This window comes from Cajanus cajan, chromosome 4 (genome assembly GCF_000230855.2).
Source record: "Cajanus cajan strain Asha chromosome 4, NIPB_CcT2T_4, whole genome shotgun sequence".
Lineage (NCBI taxonomy): Eukaryota > Viridiplantae > Streptophyta > Magnoliopsida > Fabales > Fabaceae > Cajanus > Cajanus cajan.
Window position 1 is genome coordinate 70,315,359 of NC_138520.1, and position 17,951 is coordinate 70,333,309.

General features: G+C 28.4%; 1 protein-coding gene across 5 annotated transcripts; it reads right to left on the minus strand.

Moving 5' to 3' along the window:
- Positions 1 to 12,304: 12,304 nt before the first annotated feature.
- On the minus strand, positions 12,305 to 17,747 carry DGD2 (digalactosyl diacylglycerol deficient 2). 5 transcript variants are annotated; one of them, XM_029272197.2, is made up of 6 exons: positions 17,582 to 17,747; positions 16,352 to 16,659; positions 15,411 to 15,677; positions 14,234 to 14,284; positions 13,768 to 14,117; positions 12,305 to 13,099 (listed from the first exon to the last, which is right to left on the minus strand). In XM_029272197.2, the coding sequence occupies exons 2-6, from the start codon at positions 16,631 to 16,633 to the stop codon at positions 12,601 to 12,603; spliced, it is 1,449 nt and encodes a 482-aa protein (XP_029128030.1). In that variant the 5' UTR covers positions 16,634 to 16,659; positions 17,582 to 17,747; the 3' UTR covers positions 12,305 to 12,600. The 5 variants fall into 5 exon arrangements, with proteins under 5 accessions (XP_029128030.1, XP_029128028.1, XP_029128026.1 ...); XM_029272195.2 differs by having other exon boundaries at positions 16,352 to 16,743; XM_029272193.2 differs by lacking the exon at positions 17,582 to 17,747 and adding an exon at positions 17,264 to 17,548.
- Positions 17,748 to 17,951: the final 204 nt, after the last annotated feature.

Genomic DNA, 17,951 nt, shown 5'->3' on the forward strand with positions numbered 1-17,951 from the left:
AGGTGAATGTATGAATGTGTGTGCGTGTGCATGTATGTAAGAAAAAGTATCAAAGTGAAAATTTGATTATTTAATTAAAGAGAAATAGATAAGAAATAAGATATATAAAAATACAAGTGAAAAAAGAGAGAGAAGAAAGAAATTAAAAAGAAAGAATAAAAAATAAAGAAATGAAAACAAAAATATTTGAAATGAATTTTTATTTATTATTTTATTTCTATCAATTAAATAAAAAAAATTAACTAAATAAATAATATTTTGAAATGAAATAAATAACTATCAAAAGTATGTAAATAATTCTCAAGTAATTCTTTAAATTAAAAACTAAATAAAATCATAAATTTAAATTAATTAATTAAATTTAAAGTATATATATATAATAAAAAATCATATAAAATTTTAAACTTTCAACCGAAAAAAATTTGTAATCAATTCCATAAACATTTTTGTAAGAAAAACATAATCGAATAAGACTTTTATTTAACACTTTTTGATGATTTTCAAGCCACTAATATGTGTTTAAAAAAATTAAAGAAATTAATTGTAACGATTTCTTACAACTAAAACTTTAATAAAAAAATTCAATTAATGTTCATCTTATGATGGTTCTAAATTCATCAGTAAATGTGATGACAACAGTTTTTCTGTAATATTCCAAAAATTTTATTATAATTTTAATTGTTTTTTATTTTTTTTTATGAATCTATATAATATATAATTGTTAATAATTTAAATTCATAACTATTTATAATATTATAAAATTATAATATTTTAAATTTCTAGTATAATATTCTAATTATATTGATGAAAGTATTTTATTATTTTAAATTTTTATAATTAAATTGAAATTTTTACTCTTTATAAATAAATTTTTAAGTTGGTACAAATTAAAACATGAAATGATAAATTTACTAAATTACAAAGAAATATCTTAAAAATTTTATTATATAAAGAAAATTGTATTATGAGGTTCCATTATCTATAGTTTAATTACGTTATTAAAATAGAAACTGTTTACGTTACTAAAATAAAGACTTATAATATAGTAATAATTAAAATAATTATAATTTAATAAAACAGAAGATATTAATAATTTGATTGCACATGCATTAGAGGTGTAGGAGTCATAATAATAAGGTGTTATTATTTTATGTTATTTTATTATTTTATGATATTTACAACTGTTGTATAACTAATTTAATATTTTTAAGCACATTTTATTATCATAAATTATGTTATTTTAAATTTTAAATAATTAAAAATATTCTAATCTATTTAGCTTAAGTTTTTTTTATTAATTCTAACTATAATCTAACTTTGTTAATTTTTCTAAGCTCATCTTATTATTATTTCATCATTCATTATAAAGATTAATGTTAATTTATGATTATAAAAATGAAAGTTTGAATTAATTTGTAGTTAGAGGTTTGACCTTGAAAATTTAAATAAGTAAAAAAAAAAACTTAAGTACGTTATTTCAAACCAAGATTATCGACTTTTATATTTTCTTGAAATCAAGAAATTCCTACCGTTATAGATGACCTCATAGCAGTTGCCTTCTATTTGTCCCAATCAATCATGTCAATCCAATAGTAAATTTATTTTAACTTAATATGTAATTATTATAGTAAAAATGTATAAATAAATAGTTTATAAATAAGTACGTTATTGTAAATATTTTATAATAATACCTTATGTATATAAAATCTAACTATATGTAGATTATTTCATTGAATTTTTTTATATCTTTATTATAAATATTATTATTTTTATAGTTACGTTAATAATCTATAAGAAAGACACGGTTAGTATTAAAATTTAGAATTATAAAAATAGGTGTTACATTTTCCACATTATTTCCATGTATATCATTAAAATAAAAAAGTGTGGAATTTATATTTTTTTATTCTCATCCCACACAATTAATATCAATCGAACAATTTTTTTTAACCACTAGAGTTAGACTAGTAATTGAGTAGGGAAAGATTAAGATAGTTAAAAGCATGAGAATCTAGGTTTAATATTTATTACAATCATCTTTATAATCCTTTATATCTTTAAAAAAAAATCAAACAATTTTTTAATTTTATTTTTTACTTATTTCTTTTCCTTCTAACCAATTTCTTTCCTATAGAAGATTAGGAAGAAAAGGTTATTTTTACAATATTAGTTATATCACATGTTCATTATCATCATTATCGATTCATGTATCATATATCAAGTTTATTGTCTTTAATATAAAACTCTAGTACAGTTTTATCTAGGGCTTGCTTCGGGTAAAATCTAACTAGTTATATATAACATCTTTTTAAAATGTAGGTTAAACATATGCTCGACCTCTGTAATAGTTATTCATGATAGTATATGTTATACCTAATCTCTTAGGAACATGGTAAAAAGAACCACCCAAAAAAAAAGGTCAATTAATTGCTTTGATCCTTTGAGTGAAAGACATGCATAACCACCTTTCCAATATTGGATTAGTAAAAAAATGGGAGTTGCTATGGTACCCTCAAAGATTGAGGGGTTTCAATACATTCTTTATGTAAACTTATAAAAATTAAAAGAAAAATTAATTTACTTATAAAATGAATAATCTAAATTATATTTATAAAATGAAAAGTAAGATAAAATTATAGAGATTAAAATTATAAGATTTCAATAATATTATAAAATATTAAAAAAAAGAAAAAATTAATAAATAGTAGAAATAAAAAATTATTAAAATTATAAATATAGAAATTCAAAAATTTAGGACAAAAAGACAAAAAATATACTTAAAAAATTATTAAAATTAAAATATAGAAATTCAAAAATTTTAAGTGAAAAGATTAAAATATGCTTAAAAAATTATTAAAATTAAACTATTTAAATATATAATAATATTATTATAAATAAATTAGAATATATAAAATAAAAATAAAATGACTAAATAATTTAAAAATTAAAAGAATAAAATATTATAAATATTTAAATAAATTATTAAAAATATAAAATATAAAAAAACTGTACCGATACTCTCTCAAATAATATGGGTACCATAAAATTTCTCTAAAAAAATTCCCTAAATTATATATGCACTGCGACCACCGGAAAAATCGCTCCAAGCTGCCCACACAATCAACCTTAGCAACACAAAAAAAAAAAAAAAAAAATGTGACACAAATTCAGCAGAGAAGGTGAAAGAAAGATACAAAATAGAACATGGAAGAGAAGAAAAAAAATCAACTTCTTGTTTTATTTCTCTTTCCTGTAAAGTTAAAAAAAAATGATATATCACCGATAACTGAAAATCAACAAATAAAAGAAATTGTTGCAGATCCAACCAATGGTGCCTCATTATGTCCCTTTTTTGACAAATCAAAGAAACCATAATCAGAAAAGTAGGAAAATAGCAACAGTGTACTTTACCCATAGTGAGCATGAACCATGCGACTAATAACAATTAAAATTAAATACAAACAATTAACAAGAATCAACAGAGTTAAAATTATATATAAGAACAGTTTATATTATAAGATCAACAAATGAATGGCTCAATATTTAGAAGAGACTAACACCTGAATGACAATTGCGGATTCCATATTGATGCATATAGATATAACTTTGGTAACATTGGAATGATTGGCAAAAAAACAAAAACATTCTCTTACCAGAATCTTTCTGTATCTTTCCGTTCCTGCCTTAGCAGGTAAATATATTGGAAAATGACAAAATTTGTATTCGGTTAAAATGATCTCCTTCTTGTAATACGACATGCACCCATCCACACAACAATCAATCTTTTCAACTTTCAGCCTCAATTTGGACACCAACTATTTTGGTTCGTAGTAGCTGTTTGGTGTTCTAAAAAAATGTTTTGAAACCAAAATGGGGTTTATTGTTAAAGCATATGATTGATAAATTGTTAAATGAGAGCATTCATTATTGAAAAGTGGTAAATGAGTATGTTACATGATGGCGTCTTGTTCTTCAGTATTGTCGTTTCTTATTCCTAAGAACCAAGCGAGAGTTGAGTTAATTAATTGTGTGAGAGCATTCAGCAAACATATGTAATGACTCAGCAAGCATAGTCTTGTGCAAACAAAATATGAACGTTGAATCCATTGTTGAGAAAGCAAATCTTCCAATAAAAACCTCATATTCAATACCAGCGTTAATGTCTTTTCACTAGGAATTTCGAAGGTACATCCATTGGCTCCTTCATTCCGTTGAAATGCAAAGTTTTCATGCAAAGCATATTCCACACCAACATTTGAAGGAGTATCACCTACATCTAATATTTGTGTCCTTTTACTTGTTAAGACTTCCACCCACATACTCAATGTGCCCACATTTTTGAACAAAATAAGAACCTGTCTTTCTTACAGAAACTTTCCCATCAAATATTTAAACAACAGATATGATTTTCATCATTGTACTTAAAGAGTCTAGGAAACCATTTTCTCTTTCAATAAGTGATCTTTCACAAATTGTTCATACCCGAAGTAAAAGGTATCATCACTAGTAGTCAACCCTATATTATTTCACGCAGGACTCTTAAGAACACATCTTTCGGCAACTTCTTTAAATTATTTGAAAATGATCTCAAAAATGCATGTAATTAAACTTCAAATTTCATCATTGAGAAAAATATAAAATAAGATGTACAAGCATACAAGTAGAATAATTTCACAGTGAGGAAATTTGAAGTTTATATTGCATGCATTTTTTTAAAAACATTTTCGAATAATTTAAAGATGTTGCCACAAAAATGTTTGTTAAGGGTCTCCATGACATTGTGTGGAATAATATAGGGCTGACTAATAGTGATGATACCTTGGACTTTGGGCTTGGTTATGAACAATTTGTAAAAGATCACTTACTGAAAGAAAATGATTTCCTAGTCTTTAAGTACAATGGTGAATCTCATATATGTTGTTTAAATATTTGATGGGGGAGTTTCGGTGAAAAGGCAGGTTCTTATTTTGTTCGAAAATTTGGGCACACTAAGCATGCATGTGGAAGTCTTAACAAGCAAATTAATGGACACAGATAATTTGGATGCAGATAATGCCCCTTCAAATGTTAGTGAGGAATGTGCTTCACATGAGAAAACTATGCATTTCAACGGAATGAAGGAGCCAATGGATGTACCTTTTGAAACTCCTTGTGAAAAGACTTTCAATAGGTGTTGAATGGTGTTCTTGGAAGATTGGCTTTTGGAGTAACCATTGCCTACGCTGGTACACTTTCCTTACTCTCATAATTATACTTTTGTGAACACTGTTTGGGTTGAACGTTCATATGTATTTTGTTTGCACAACTATTCTTGTTTTTCCTGTACTTGTTCTCCAAATGCTCTCAAACAATTAGCTCAAATCTCGCATGGTTCTTAGGAAGAAGAAATGACACTACTGAAAAACAAGACAACATCATGTAATATACTCATTTTTCTACTTTTAGTTCATATATAAACTTCATTCTTCATCTAAATTAGGAACTATGACAATTTATAAATTATATACCTTAACAATCTTATGTATACATATGTTACTAGACAATTATAAATGATTTAAAATTTCTTTCACCCCTCTTCAAATCTCCTCAATATATATTGAAAGACGGTTAAAATGTTATACGAGGAATTTTATTCTCCTACTCTCTCTTCCTAAAATTTAAATCAAATAAGACAAATTTAAAAAAGTCTCTCCCTCCCTTTCAATCAAATACTATGTAAGATATTTGTGCATATTATATACAATTGATGAAAAATATTTATTTTTTATTTCACATTTGCCCTTGAATCATATTTTCTTGCATGTAGTTAATGATGGACAACTTCAGAAAACACACATAATAATATCCATATAAAATATGTAAGGTAATCAAGACATTAAGAAATCCATATTTATTTTTTAAAAAACTTTATAAAAAAAATTAAAAAAAAAAACAAAGAAAACAATATACTCGCACCAAGTTCATGTTTCACCACATGTAGTAGCATTCTAGATGGATGATAAATTCACACCCTTAAGCTAGAATCATAAAACAAAAGAAAATGAGAAAACATCTTTAGCGATTTCTATTTTTCTGTTATTAAAAATATTTGTTTAAGAAACAATTTTCAAAACCTAATAGATTTTTTATGAGAAATTACTTGTTGTGTGGCATTAGGCATAGAATAATTTTTAAAAATTAAAAAGAGAAAAAAAAAAAAAAAAAAGACACACTTAATATTTTCTTTTTTGTTTAAAAGAAAGATATTCATGTTAATTAATGTTTTTCCAAAAGTTTGGAAACCTTCACAGATCCTAGCTAAATCAATACTAAATGCATATATATTACAAAGCTATAATTTTTATCTCTACTGGCTAAACTATTTTGTGAATTAGTTTTAAAACTATTTGAATATATAACAACTTTTAAGCACGAATCAACACAAACAGGCTGATTCACAAAATAAATAAATAAAATTCTATATTCGTCCATTTTTTTTTTCTCGTATTTAACAAGGGAATACCTCATGTGAATGAGTTTCTCCAACTGACCAAGTGACTTATGTTTTTATAATAAGCATGCCAATATAATAAGCATTTAGAAATATGATTTTGTTAATGGTGATAAAGCTTAATTGTTTTTATTCCCCCTGCTTTTAAGCATTGGTGCATTTGAAAACATTGTTGAACTCTTCTTCACCTCTTTGGTTATTGTGGAGATTATGGAGTTTTGATGATATACCTACAAAGTTTTGAGTTTTTTCAGTTAATGTCTTTAAAAAAAAAATTATTTGGTGGCACATATGGTTTACAGCTATTTATTGCTTAAATTAGTTTCTCAAACATAAGAAAATGCAGATAGATAATAAATAATATCGATCATTTGCCGCTCCCCAGCTATAAAAGATTAATTGACTGGGAGAATTTGTTCAAGCAATATACGAGAATTTGAAAGCAAATTAAATAAATAATAAAGTATTTTATTTATCATTTTCGTTGCATGTTTTAGGCATTTTCAACAGCTTCCAGAAGTCACTATATCAATTGGAGGAATTAAATCATTCGGATGAGGTATTCCCTTGCTAAATATGACGGGGCAAAATGGAAGAATATAGAATTATTTTGTGAATCAGCTTGTTTGTGTTAATTTGTGCTTAAAGTTGTTATATATTCTATTAGTTTTAAAACAAATGCATAGAGTAATTTTGCCCTAGAGAAAAATTATTGGTTAAGGATATGTATGCATTTGGTATTAATTTAGCTACAATATGTGAAGGTTTGCAAACTATTGGGCAAAAAATATTAGCCTACCCATCTACACCTACATAAACTATAACACATTCCTATTTTAGAATAATGTAACTCTTCCCTCCATGTGTTAAAGTTTTACATTTACATAGGATTAATACTTCTTAATTAGAAAACACAAGATTTAAACTTCAAGGAAGCTTCCACTTAAATATTGTTCATTCTCATTTTTACCCATGTTCATCGGACTGAATTGACTGGTTTCATTGGTATGGTTAAATAGTGTAGAATTTCGATAGCTTAACCCTTAAAGTTGATATTGCAAAAACCTAGTGTAAAAATAGCTAAATCGGTTCAAAATCAGGTAAACCAAGCAAAAATTGTTGAATTCACTTGATAATGGATGCTAATGCTTTTTAATTTATAACTTAATATTATGATGATTGATAAAATTTCAACCTGATGATAATAATAGTTACATTCAATACTTTTATGTAGTTTCTAATTGTAGTTACTAATGAATCTCAACGACGATTTGGTTTTATATTTAATTTTGATATAATATGTTATGAGTTATCAGGAATGATATTTATAATTAAAATTCAACTGTGATTTAAGTTTTCTAAAGTAAAAGAGTGACATTTAAAGAAGCAAATAACGAAAAGGAATGCAATTAAATTGGAATAATAATGTCAAATTAAATATCCAGTCTGTGAACATGGAGAACAATATGAAAATATCACCAATTCAATTACCCCCTGCTTGTGTAGCATGCCCTACAGTACGTATGAAAATACCATCATATCATTTATCCTACTAAAGCAAGGCATTCTCATCAGAACTATTGCATTCTTTAAAAGCTTTTCATACCTTTTTTTATATATCATTTTTTCTAGATAGGTTAATTAGAAAAACGTTTTTTTTCTCAAATTTTTATATGCAAAAGAGTCAACCACAAGTTCATATTAAACTTCTTGAAAAGCTATGAAGTCTTTGAGATTTACCTCTCAATCTTCCTCTAGCTCTTTCTAATCTGTTAGATTCGGCCTCAGTATCTGTATTTAGCATGAGATAGATGTTAGCTTCTTCATCCACTTAGTCTTCAAACGAAAAGAGATCCAAATCTTCACAATTAGTCATTGTGCTATTCTTTTTCTTCTTCTTGAAGAATGTGGACTTCTTTTTGTTCTCCTCTTTCTCAAGCTTAGATTATTCAGATTTCAAGTGCTCTAGTTTTTTTTTTTTTTTTGCAAAAAACACATAAGAGATAAATTCCTTATTTACATTTGACCTATGATGCACCGATACGATACGCGTATCGGATACGACACGTATCCGATACGGCGATACGATTATTTAAAAATATATAGGATACGATACTTGTAAGATACGTGTTCATCAAGGACCAATAGTTTTATGTTTCTATATTAAACATGTTTATATATCTTATTTAGCTGTAATGGATATTTCATAATTTTTCAAAAATTTGAACACTTTATTGATATATATCACTAATAAGTATCGGTGAAGTATATGAAAGTATCAAAATTGAATAAAATTTTTATAATATTTTTAAAGGCTAGGATACTTCATTGACACGTATCGGTGAAATATCCAAGAGTATCGTGTCGGATACGTATCGGATACGGATACGTGAAGCAAATTGAAGTATCCGTGCTTCATAGCATTTGACTTAAAAGCTTCCAGTCTGAAAGAAAAATGAAACAAATGCTAGGAAGGTCACGTTGGAAATAAACTATTCTGCTTATTCTTATATTAGTGATATATAGAAAAATAAAAAAGAATAAATCGCAACAAAGAATTAAAAACTCACATTTTTAGAAACAATTTCTTTGCTGCATGCAGTTGCTTCATCATCTAAGTCAAGGTGTTCTGTCGTTGAACTTACTCCATAATCTTAGGATTCCATGAAATAAGCATTTGTTCCATTTCACTACATATTACTTTCAGTCTCCCCTCAATCGTGGTTTTATTACAATTTCTCTCTACCAAAACACGCCACCTTTCTTAGTAATTTATTTCTGGTGAGAGTGAGATAAAAAATAATGCATCCATTTTTTAAGCATGGCAGGTGATGTGGATTGATTATAATAAAAAGGATTCGAAAAGTCAGAATATTTACTTTAATTCTTTTTGAAAAATGAATACCAAAGTTCCAGCTTTCCAAAGAATTTAATTTTAGTGCAATCACTATTAGATCAACTCATGAAAGTTGTTAATGAGACCCAAAAAAAAAAATACATGAGCTGATAAAAAAAATATTTACAAAAAGTACAACGAAAAAAATCAGTGAAAAGTAATAAAAAAAAATTAATCTTATAAATTAGATTCACTGGATCTAGAAGTAGCTTTTAATGAATTTAAGAATTTAGATATTCAAGGGAAAAATAGGTTTATTTTAACTATGTTTATTAAGCCATCATCAACTAAAAAATCCATTCATATTAGATTCAGGACAATAAAGATCATAGTCTAGGGTCTAAACCACTTTTCCAACAAAACTCTAAAACTATACAAAATAATAATAAAACAAGAACAAAAAATATAACTAGAAAAGAGAAAGAAAATTATATCGACTATATTATTGAGGCAAAAGTTGAGCACCATAACCAATTCCCCACCTCACAAGAAATATCAACAACACTACACAAAATGACAACTTAGACAGTCAAGCAAGACAGATTCATCATCAAACATAAGTAGAAAAGAGATTGTTGGCAAGTATATGGTTAAATACTTTTCATCATTATAAAACTAATCTATTCAACCAAACACACATCAATTTCAGTCCACAACAATAAGTACTGACATTGGAAAAAATACACAGTAACAACCCTAAATTACAATACAGATTGAGCCAAGAACCAAAACCTGCCAAACACCAACTAATTAAGAAGGGGGTTAGCAAACATGGTAAGAATCAATAGATATGATGGATGGATTTGAGCACTGAATTCACTTGGATTGAATTTTCCATCTCACAAGAGTAAAAGGAAAATAAAGTGAACTGATTTAATGTTCTGATGCATAAAAATTGAATACTCAAAATTTATTTTTCAAAAAATAAATCAATAGATTTGTTTATTTTTTGGTGAATAAATTTAGGGGCGGGAATCGAACTCCTCTAGAAAACAAAACAATTGAGGGCTCTTTTTTATACCAAAATAAAATTCAGCAGATGGAAGAGGAAAATCAATGGGATTGCAGAAAAGGAATTAAAAACAAAAACAAAAAATTAAATCCCTACCATACAACCTGTTCCAAGATTATTAAAATTCAAGTGGACCAAGTAATTGAGTTGAAGAAATTTAATGATGAAAAATAATTCAATAAATAAAGCTTACTTCAGTGGGATCAATGGGCCAATTGATTGAGGAATTGAACTTAGGTTTCAAAGCCCTCTATGTTGCTGCTGCCTCAATCAAATGATGCACAGCATAAGACTATCACAGATAAGAAATTTAAACCTACAAAATGGTCCAAAAATGTTAAAAACACAAATGGAGTAACAAGTAACGCTTGTTTACTACACGTGTCATACATTCCGAACTGAAGGAATGGCCACAACGTGTATAGTGTATGAAACATTGCAATTCGTAAAGGGTGCATTCTCAATGTTGTTTTGTGCCTGAATTTCAAACTAGGTACGATGTGTTTTGTAGTCTTGTTGATAGTATCTGGTTTCTGAGGTGGCAACCAATAAAATTAAAGAAACAATAATTGCTGGTTTAAATGTTAGCTTATGTTTAAAGTTGCCACAGTTAATTAATCCCAGATGTCTCGTATCTATCAACTATGATGGGAGTGTCATAATCAATGTATGTGTCCTTTGAGAGGAAAGAATTTTTTTAAAAAATGTTTTGATATATTCTTACTTGAAAGGAAAATATTTTAATATATTTTGAATTTAATTTTCATGGATTTTTACCATGTTTAAAAAAAATATATTCGATGATTATCAACATGATAAGAAATGAGAAAAAATATTAATAAAGTTGTATTTTTTTTTGTTCTGCATACACAAGACAGGATTTGAACCCTTGACCTTATTTAAGCATGAATCAACACCTACTGCTGAACTACACGTTTTGAATTATTAATAAGGTTGTATATTATTACCTCATTAATTTTTCTTTTTCAATTATATCGGTATTCCCTCTCTCTTTCTTTAATTAATAAAACTATATATTAATTAATAAAAATGTTGTTAATATGAAGGAAAAATATATTTATTTATATTTTATTAGTTATTATTTTTATTGATAGTTAAACATGTTAAACATAGTAAATAGATTATTGCAATTACTTTACTTAATCTTTCAATAATATTTTACTTTTCTCCCGCTTTCTATTCATTCTCTATTGTGATTTATGAAACATAATTCCTGACATTCTAATTGGTATTGGTATAAACGTTTAAAAAGTGAAAGTATAAAAATGCAATTAAAAAGTATAATTTAAATATATTTTTAGTTCTTCAAATTTAGAATAAATTTATTTTTAATCTCTTAAATTTAAAATTATTATTTTTAATTCTTGTAACCTTTAAAAATTTTATTTTAAAATCATTAAAATATATTTGAAAATGACATATTAACATAATTATGTACCATTAGCTTAGTTTAATATGACATTTTTATCAATAGAGATATTAATAAATAAATTTTATATATCAGTATCTGACAGATTTTTTATCTAAATTTGAATATAAAAATTAAAATAAATTTTTTTGAAATTACAAAAATTAAAGAAATCAATTTTAAATTTAACGGACTAAAAATAATTTTATTTTAAAATTGATAAATTAAAAACATTTAAGCCTAAAAGTATTTACATAGAATGTTTAACATGGATCACTATTTTACCCAACAATATTTAACATGGATCACTGTCTTACCCAACCACCCATTAGACGTGACCATGGATTGGATTGAACTCATTAGAACAATCAAATATGAAATATTGCAGCCATTCCACAGATAAAATAGACATTAATTAACATCTATAGAAGCTTTGCATTAAATAGACTAATGTTAAACATGCTTTATGTGCGAGACTCGAGATGAAAATCATTAATTTTATTATTTTAAATAACTATTTCATTTAATTATTGATTAATAATGTTTGTAATCTATAGCTGAAATCTCCTACAGAAAATCAAGAACAATGATAGACGACCTTACAAATGTGACAGTTTAGGAATGCCCTTATTTACATAACTATTCCAAGCACCAAACATTTTCCAACATGACTAGAAAGAGACTACTTGCACTAAACACTATCTTCTAGGAACAAAAATAAACGAAGAATCTCTACAAGTGTCCATATCACAGCACCTCAATATCATTTATCTTCAACCTTGTCTCCTAGCAGCATTAGTCAACCCAAGCTCCTTGCGTAGCTCTTCATCTGGCTGCAAGCTATCTGGAACAGCACCAAAGATTCTTCTTGATATTTCAAACCCAGAAGCTACATGATGTACAAATGCTGATGCATCATCTACTTTCTGTTGCAAATTTAATGAGGCAGCCATAAAGTTTGAAGAACTTCTTGACAATTTTCTCTCTAATGGCTTGTCCAGGTCAGCGGCCTTAAGAAACCGTTCTGTGGCGGCCTCCCAAGATAAGCCGTGTCTCTGAGCATCCGTTGGCTGCGCCGGCTCTTCCGCCAGTGCCTTAAGTATGAGTTTAGCAAATCCTTCACTGTCATCGAACGTCCAACAATTAGGGAACTGCTTGAAGAAGTCGTTTGAGGGATGGTTGGCGCACACAACAATTTTGCCCATTGCTAAAGCTTCTGCCGTTGTTGTGCAAACCACATCTGTTGTGCTTGGATTAAGAAACAATTTGTAACTGGAATGCAGGAAATGAAGTGTGAGCATACACATGTTCCCATCAGATGGGGTAATTAAAAAAGTTCTACAAAATATTTAAAGAAAAAATGGAGAAAAATGGAAGAATTTTCACTCCTATTCACGAGTGTTGGCATGGTGGTATAATGTCAATATGCTAAAGCCATGTGTGCTCGGCATAATTAAGAATACTCAAACTATACTTAGAATCTTGATAAGTAAACAGCTGAGAAAATGACATCTAAGTGAACAAATAGCAAGTACAAGAAGACAGGTAAAATTGGCAGTTTCTAACAAATACCGAAATGGTTTTTAAACTTGCAGTTTAATATTCATAATATGCAATATTTCATTTTATAACTCAACATATTTCCCTTTACCTAAGGGGATTATCATCAAATACTGTATAAAAGGATTGAAGGGTATGGAGGAGCCTCAAAAAGATCAGTGTATAAAAATCCTGAATCAGATATTCTTATCTTTTCATCTAAAATAATACATAATTTGTTACCTTAAATCCTATGGTGCCAATATTTGACCCATTTATTTCCAGTTGAATTTTTCAATGCAGATATCCTATGGCAGTTATTTATTAATAAGCACAACTTTTAAAATATCTAACTGAAATGAAATACAAACAAGATGTGAGAAAATCAGTAGGAAACTTACTCATGAAACAGAACATCAGCGTGATCACGAGCTGGGTGAACTCTAACTGTCAGATCCAACTTTTTTGCAGCTTTTTGAACTGCATCCGAGTCTTCTCCACTGCCAAATAAATCAACCTCGAGAGCAGCTAATTCCTTTTGATGATTTTTAAGAAGTTGAAGCAGTTCTTTGTAGCCTTTGCTCCATATCATCTTCCCAATAAAGTAGGCGCCTTTGGTAAAGGCCTGGTCTCCCTTCTGTTGTTGCTCCCTCTTTTTCTCGCCAATCTCAAGGAATTTCGGATTAACTCCATGAACGTTACATACGATGGAACCATCATAGTCCTGGGTGGCAGCAGATAATCTAATTACCTGCAAATATACAGCTGATCAATTCCAAGAAAGCAAGCATGCAATGCTTGCAAGCTTATGATAACCATTAATATTATTTTCACAATAAAAATTGAAGTCTCGTTCTCATTTCTCACTTGGATGATAATGATATTCCCTTGGCTAAGTTGAGCACATAAAGCTGCAACCTAAAGGAGAGCTCCATGTTATCTTAGATTTTCATCCACACAAATGAATACACTAAGAAACATCATCAAGGCATTGTCTTTAGTCTTTACCTAAACAGAACTCACACACACATATAAACTAATAAAAAGAACTAGAACTAAGATTTGTTTAGATAAACTTCTCCATAAGTACTTTTAAAAGAAAAAAAAAATAGGAAAGAAAAATGAAATAAGTTCTTTCATAAGCTAAAATTAGCTTATACATAAGTTAATTTGTAGAAACTCTCCCATATTAGCTTCTCCAAGGACTTATTTTTAAGTTTTGCATAAGCTACCTTTAGCTTATGGAGAAACTTATTTTTATCTTTCTTTTCCATTTTCTTCTAAAAGTACTTATGGAGCGATTTCTCCAGACATAACCCTATTCATTCAGAATAATAACACTCACTGATTAAAAAATCAAAATGGACTAATAAAACATTGTATGTCAGACAAAGTAGGATACCATGAATATTTAACTCAAGTCCACATGTTGTCTTCACTTTTCTTCTTGGGTCAAAGATGTAATTTTAAGACATAGATGAGGGATCCTTAAGAAGAAAGAAATATAAAACAACAAAGAAAGAAAAACAACGACAAAATCCGCCCAATCTCATTGCATAACTATTAAAGAAACCATCTTAAAAAATACCACATTATTTGCACCAAATAGAAGTCAATCACCTAAGCATATCTCAAATCAATTTATGAATGAAACAAACGGCCTTAAAAATAACCATGTTAGTCCAACGAAATGCATAGATTGCACATTGTTCAGTCCCTCGCGCACATGCAAAGATGAGAAATTACAGATATTTACATTCTTTCAATCCTTACATACACACAAAAAAAAACGCACAAATATATCAGGTGGGACAACATAATATAAGCTTAAATTGAGTAGCCGCCACAAAACATTCATTTAATAGAACCAACTGCGAATCTATTTGTCCACAAGAGGACCATTCAATTCATCTTTGCCGGTGAAAATTGAAAAATATGACAATTTCAAATTTCTTGGTTCATTTATTGAAAAAGTAAAATCCAGAATGTCAAGGTCAACAATGATTACATATGTACTATTTTGCATAAGGATGTAACAACTTGCCTTGTGGCAGTATATACCAACAACCCAGTTGTTTAAATATTTCAGAAAAAATGCTTGCAGACCTCCATTCTTCTCTCTCTTCACATATTCCAAATAATTAGTGTGAATTATTCCAATAACTAGCCTGAATTTAGTCTTCCATCTTTTCCCGTGGTGATACCATGTTAAGTGTTCAGGCTCCTCCAGAACAGCAATATCTGCATCTTCATCAGGGATGATTTCTGAAATATCTCCAACAGCAAGAATGCTCCTTTTATCTTTAGAAAACTACATTAAAAGCACATAAATATAATAATAAGTTAGCACTGCTTACACAACAATAAGGTTTGCATAACACAGAAAATCAGTTAACTCTTAAAAGTTAAAAGTAGAAGCTGATAGATGATCAAATTTATGACCAATTAGCTTACATAAAAACATATAACTATTATAACATTTATGATGGAAAGTTACAAGTTCTCATTGAAAACCTCATTATAAAACCATTTGACTGAGAATATTTTTGTTTTCTTTATGGCCAAACACAGACCATGGTCTTATTACAAAACATTGAGCTGAGAAAATGAGGTAAGTGTAAGAAACAGGGAGAAAATCTAAGAGAGAATCTGAGATTTCACTATCCAGTCATGAGATATACATAAAAACATTCTGTATTGCATAGAGCAACTACAACTGAAGGAGTTACAGCTACTACAACTGAAAGTGTGTTGTAACAGACAGTTACAACTACAGTTAACAACAGGAAATTAACAACAGATCACATAGTAGCTACAGCTAACAGAACATTTAACAGTTTTACAGCTACAACACACAGTCCTATCCTATATACTATAATGGTCTTCATCTGGACATAAGCATATTTCTGTGTTTATGTGGGAAAGCTTCCAATTTTTCCTGTTATTTGTAAAACATCAAAACATGAGAAAAAAAATATATATCACCTTTCCTGGATAAAACTGTATGCTGAAACCAGATGTAAATCCAATTCTCTCCTCAAGCCATTGACGGATATACTTCTCCTGCTCTGAGGGTGAAGCAAATGTAATATTGTTGGGATATACTAATCCTTGATCTTTCAAAGATAACCAAGGGATCACCAAGGTGACATCTCTTTCCCCACTTTTGGAGAGATACGCAGCTCGAAACAGAGGGTTCACAGCTGTTCCTGTTAACCATGGAAGGCTAGCAGTAGTAAAAATTGCAATATGCTCTTTCTTGTCCATCTTTTGCTTGGCTTCAAAAGCGAATTCTAAGTATCATATTTCAGAACCCCATGCAGAGGAAAATCACCAGAAAAATACAGTTTTAGAGGATAAGTAAATGATCTCTTAAACTGCAAAAATAAATAAATATATATTAGCCCACATTTATGCATAACGACACAAATAAGAATAAATTAAATACTAGATAAACTTATAAATAACAATATCAGTAGATATTATAAATTTTATTGCAACTGAAAGCCTCCAATAGTGTATATATGTCAGGCAATTAGAAGCATCCATTAAAAACAAAACTGCTTGAAAAATAAAGTGATAATTTAATAGAAAACCTATCCCCCTTTCCTTTCAGAGATAGAAAGGTGTTTAGAAATTCTGCTAAAAACAAAGTATGATTTAAGAAATGGTTGGTGCTGCCAGGACTATGCAGTTTTTTTATAGTAAGAATTGATTACATGTTCTACAATCGATAATAACCATCATGCAAGTGATGTCTTTCAATCTATAAATAGGAACGTGTCCCAATTCCCAATCTTTTCTTTGAAAAAATTCATTTTCATTCATCACAGAACAAATTAGAGGAAACACATCACCCATGAAGCCCGTAAGAACAAGAAAAAACACAATCCATACCGTTCATCAGAATCCAAATTAGAGGAAACATAAGCTTATGCTTTTCTTAAGGACTGATTAGTGATCAGTGATTGATTAAGAAGCCCCAGCAAAAGCATACTTCAGAAACCAGCAAAATCAGCTGTGTCCAAAACCAAAACCCACCCAATTGAATCTCACATACCCTTTTGATTTCTTTCTGTTTTTTCAATCTTGAAGACCCCAAAATTCAAACTTCACGTAAAATTGTTACAAAAAAAAATAATAATAATGATAATAATAAAATAATAGCAAATAAAAAATTAAATAAAAGGACAAAATTGTGGGTATAAAATGTACCTTGAAGGGGTCAATTAAAATGGGTGAAAGAAAGTATGACAACACGGAATGGATCTTAGAGAGAGAGACAAGTTCGTGGAAAGTGAATGGCGAAGAGAGAGAAAAGAGGGGAATTGAGGAGAGAGAATATGCTTAGGTTTGGTTTGGTTTTCGACCAATCTGCAGCTCACAGAAAGACAACTAAATTTTATTTTTTGTTTTTCTCCTAAATTGAGGAAGAATGTTTTGGTTGGAGAAAAAAAAACATATTTTTAATTTTAATTAAAAAAATATTTATTTTATTTTTTTAAAGTTTGTACAGGTGAAAATGTTAAATAACTATATTTTTATTTTTATAAATTTTATACAAATTAAAATTAAAGAATTTTTT

What these genes read in the sequence shown, in the direction of transcription:
- DGD2 (XM_029272193.2), bottom strand. Translation starts at nt 17,294, where the DNA reads ATGTTTCCTCTAATTTGGATTCTGATGAACG. An exon ending in TACAGTTTTATCCAGGAAAG is followed by an intron (nt 15,678 to 16,351) that starts GTGATATATATT and finishes CTTTTAATGTAG; the next exon opens with TTTTCTAAAGATAAAAGGAG. An exon ending in TTGGTATATACTGCCACAAG is followed by an intron (nt 14,285 to 15,410) that starts GCAAGTTGTTAC and finishes GCTCTCCTTTAG; the next exon opens with GTTGCAGCTTTATGTGCTCA.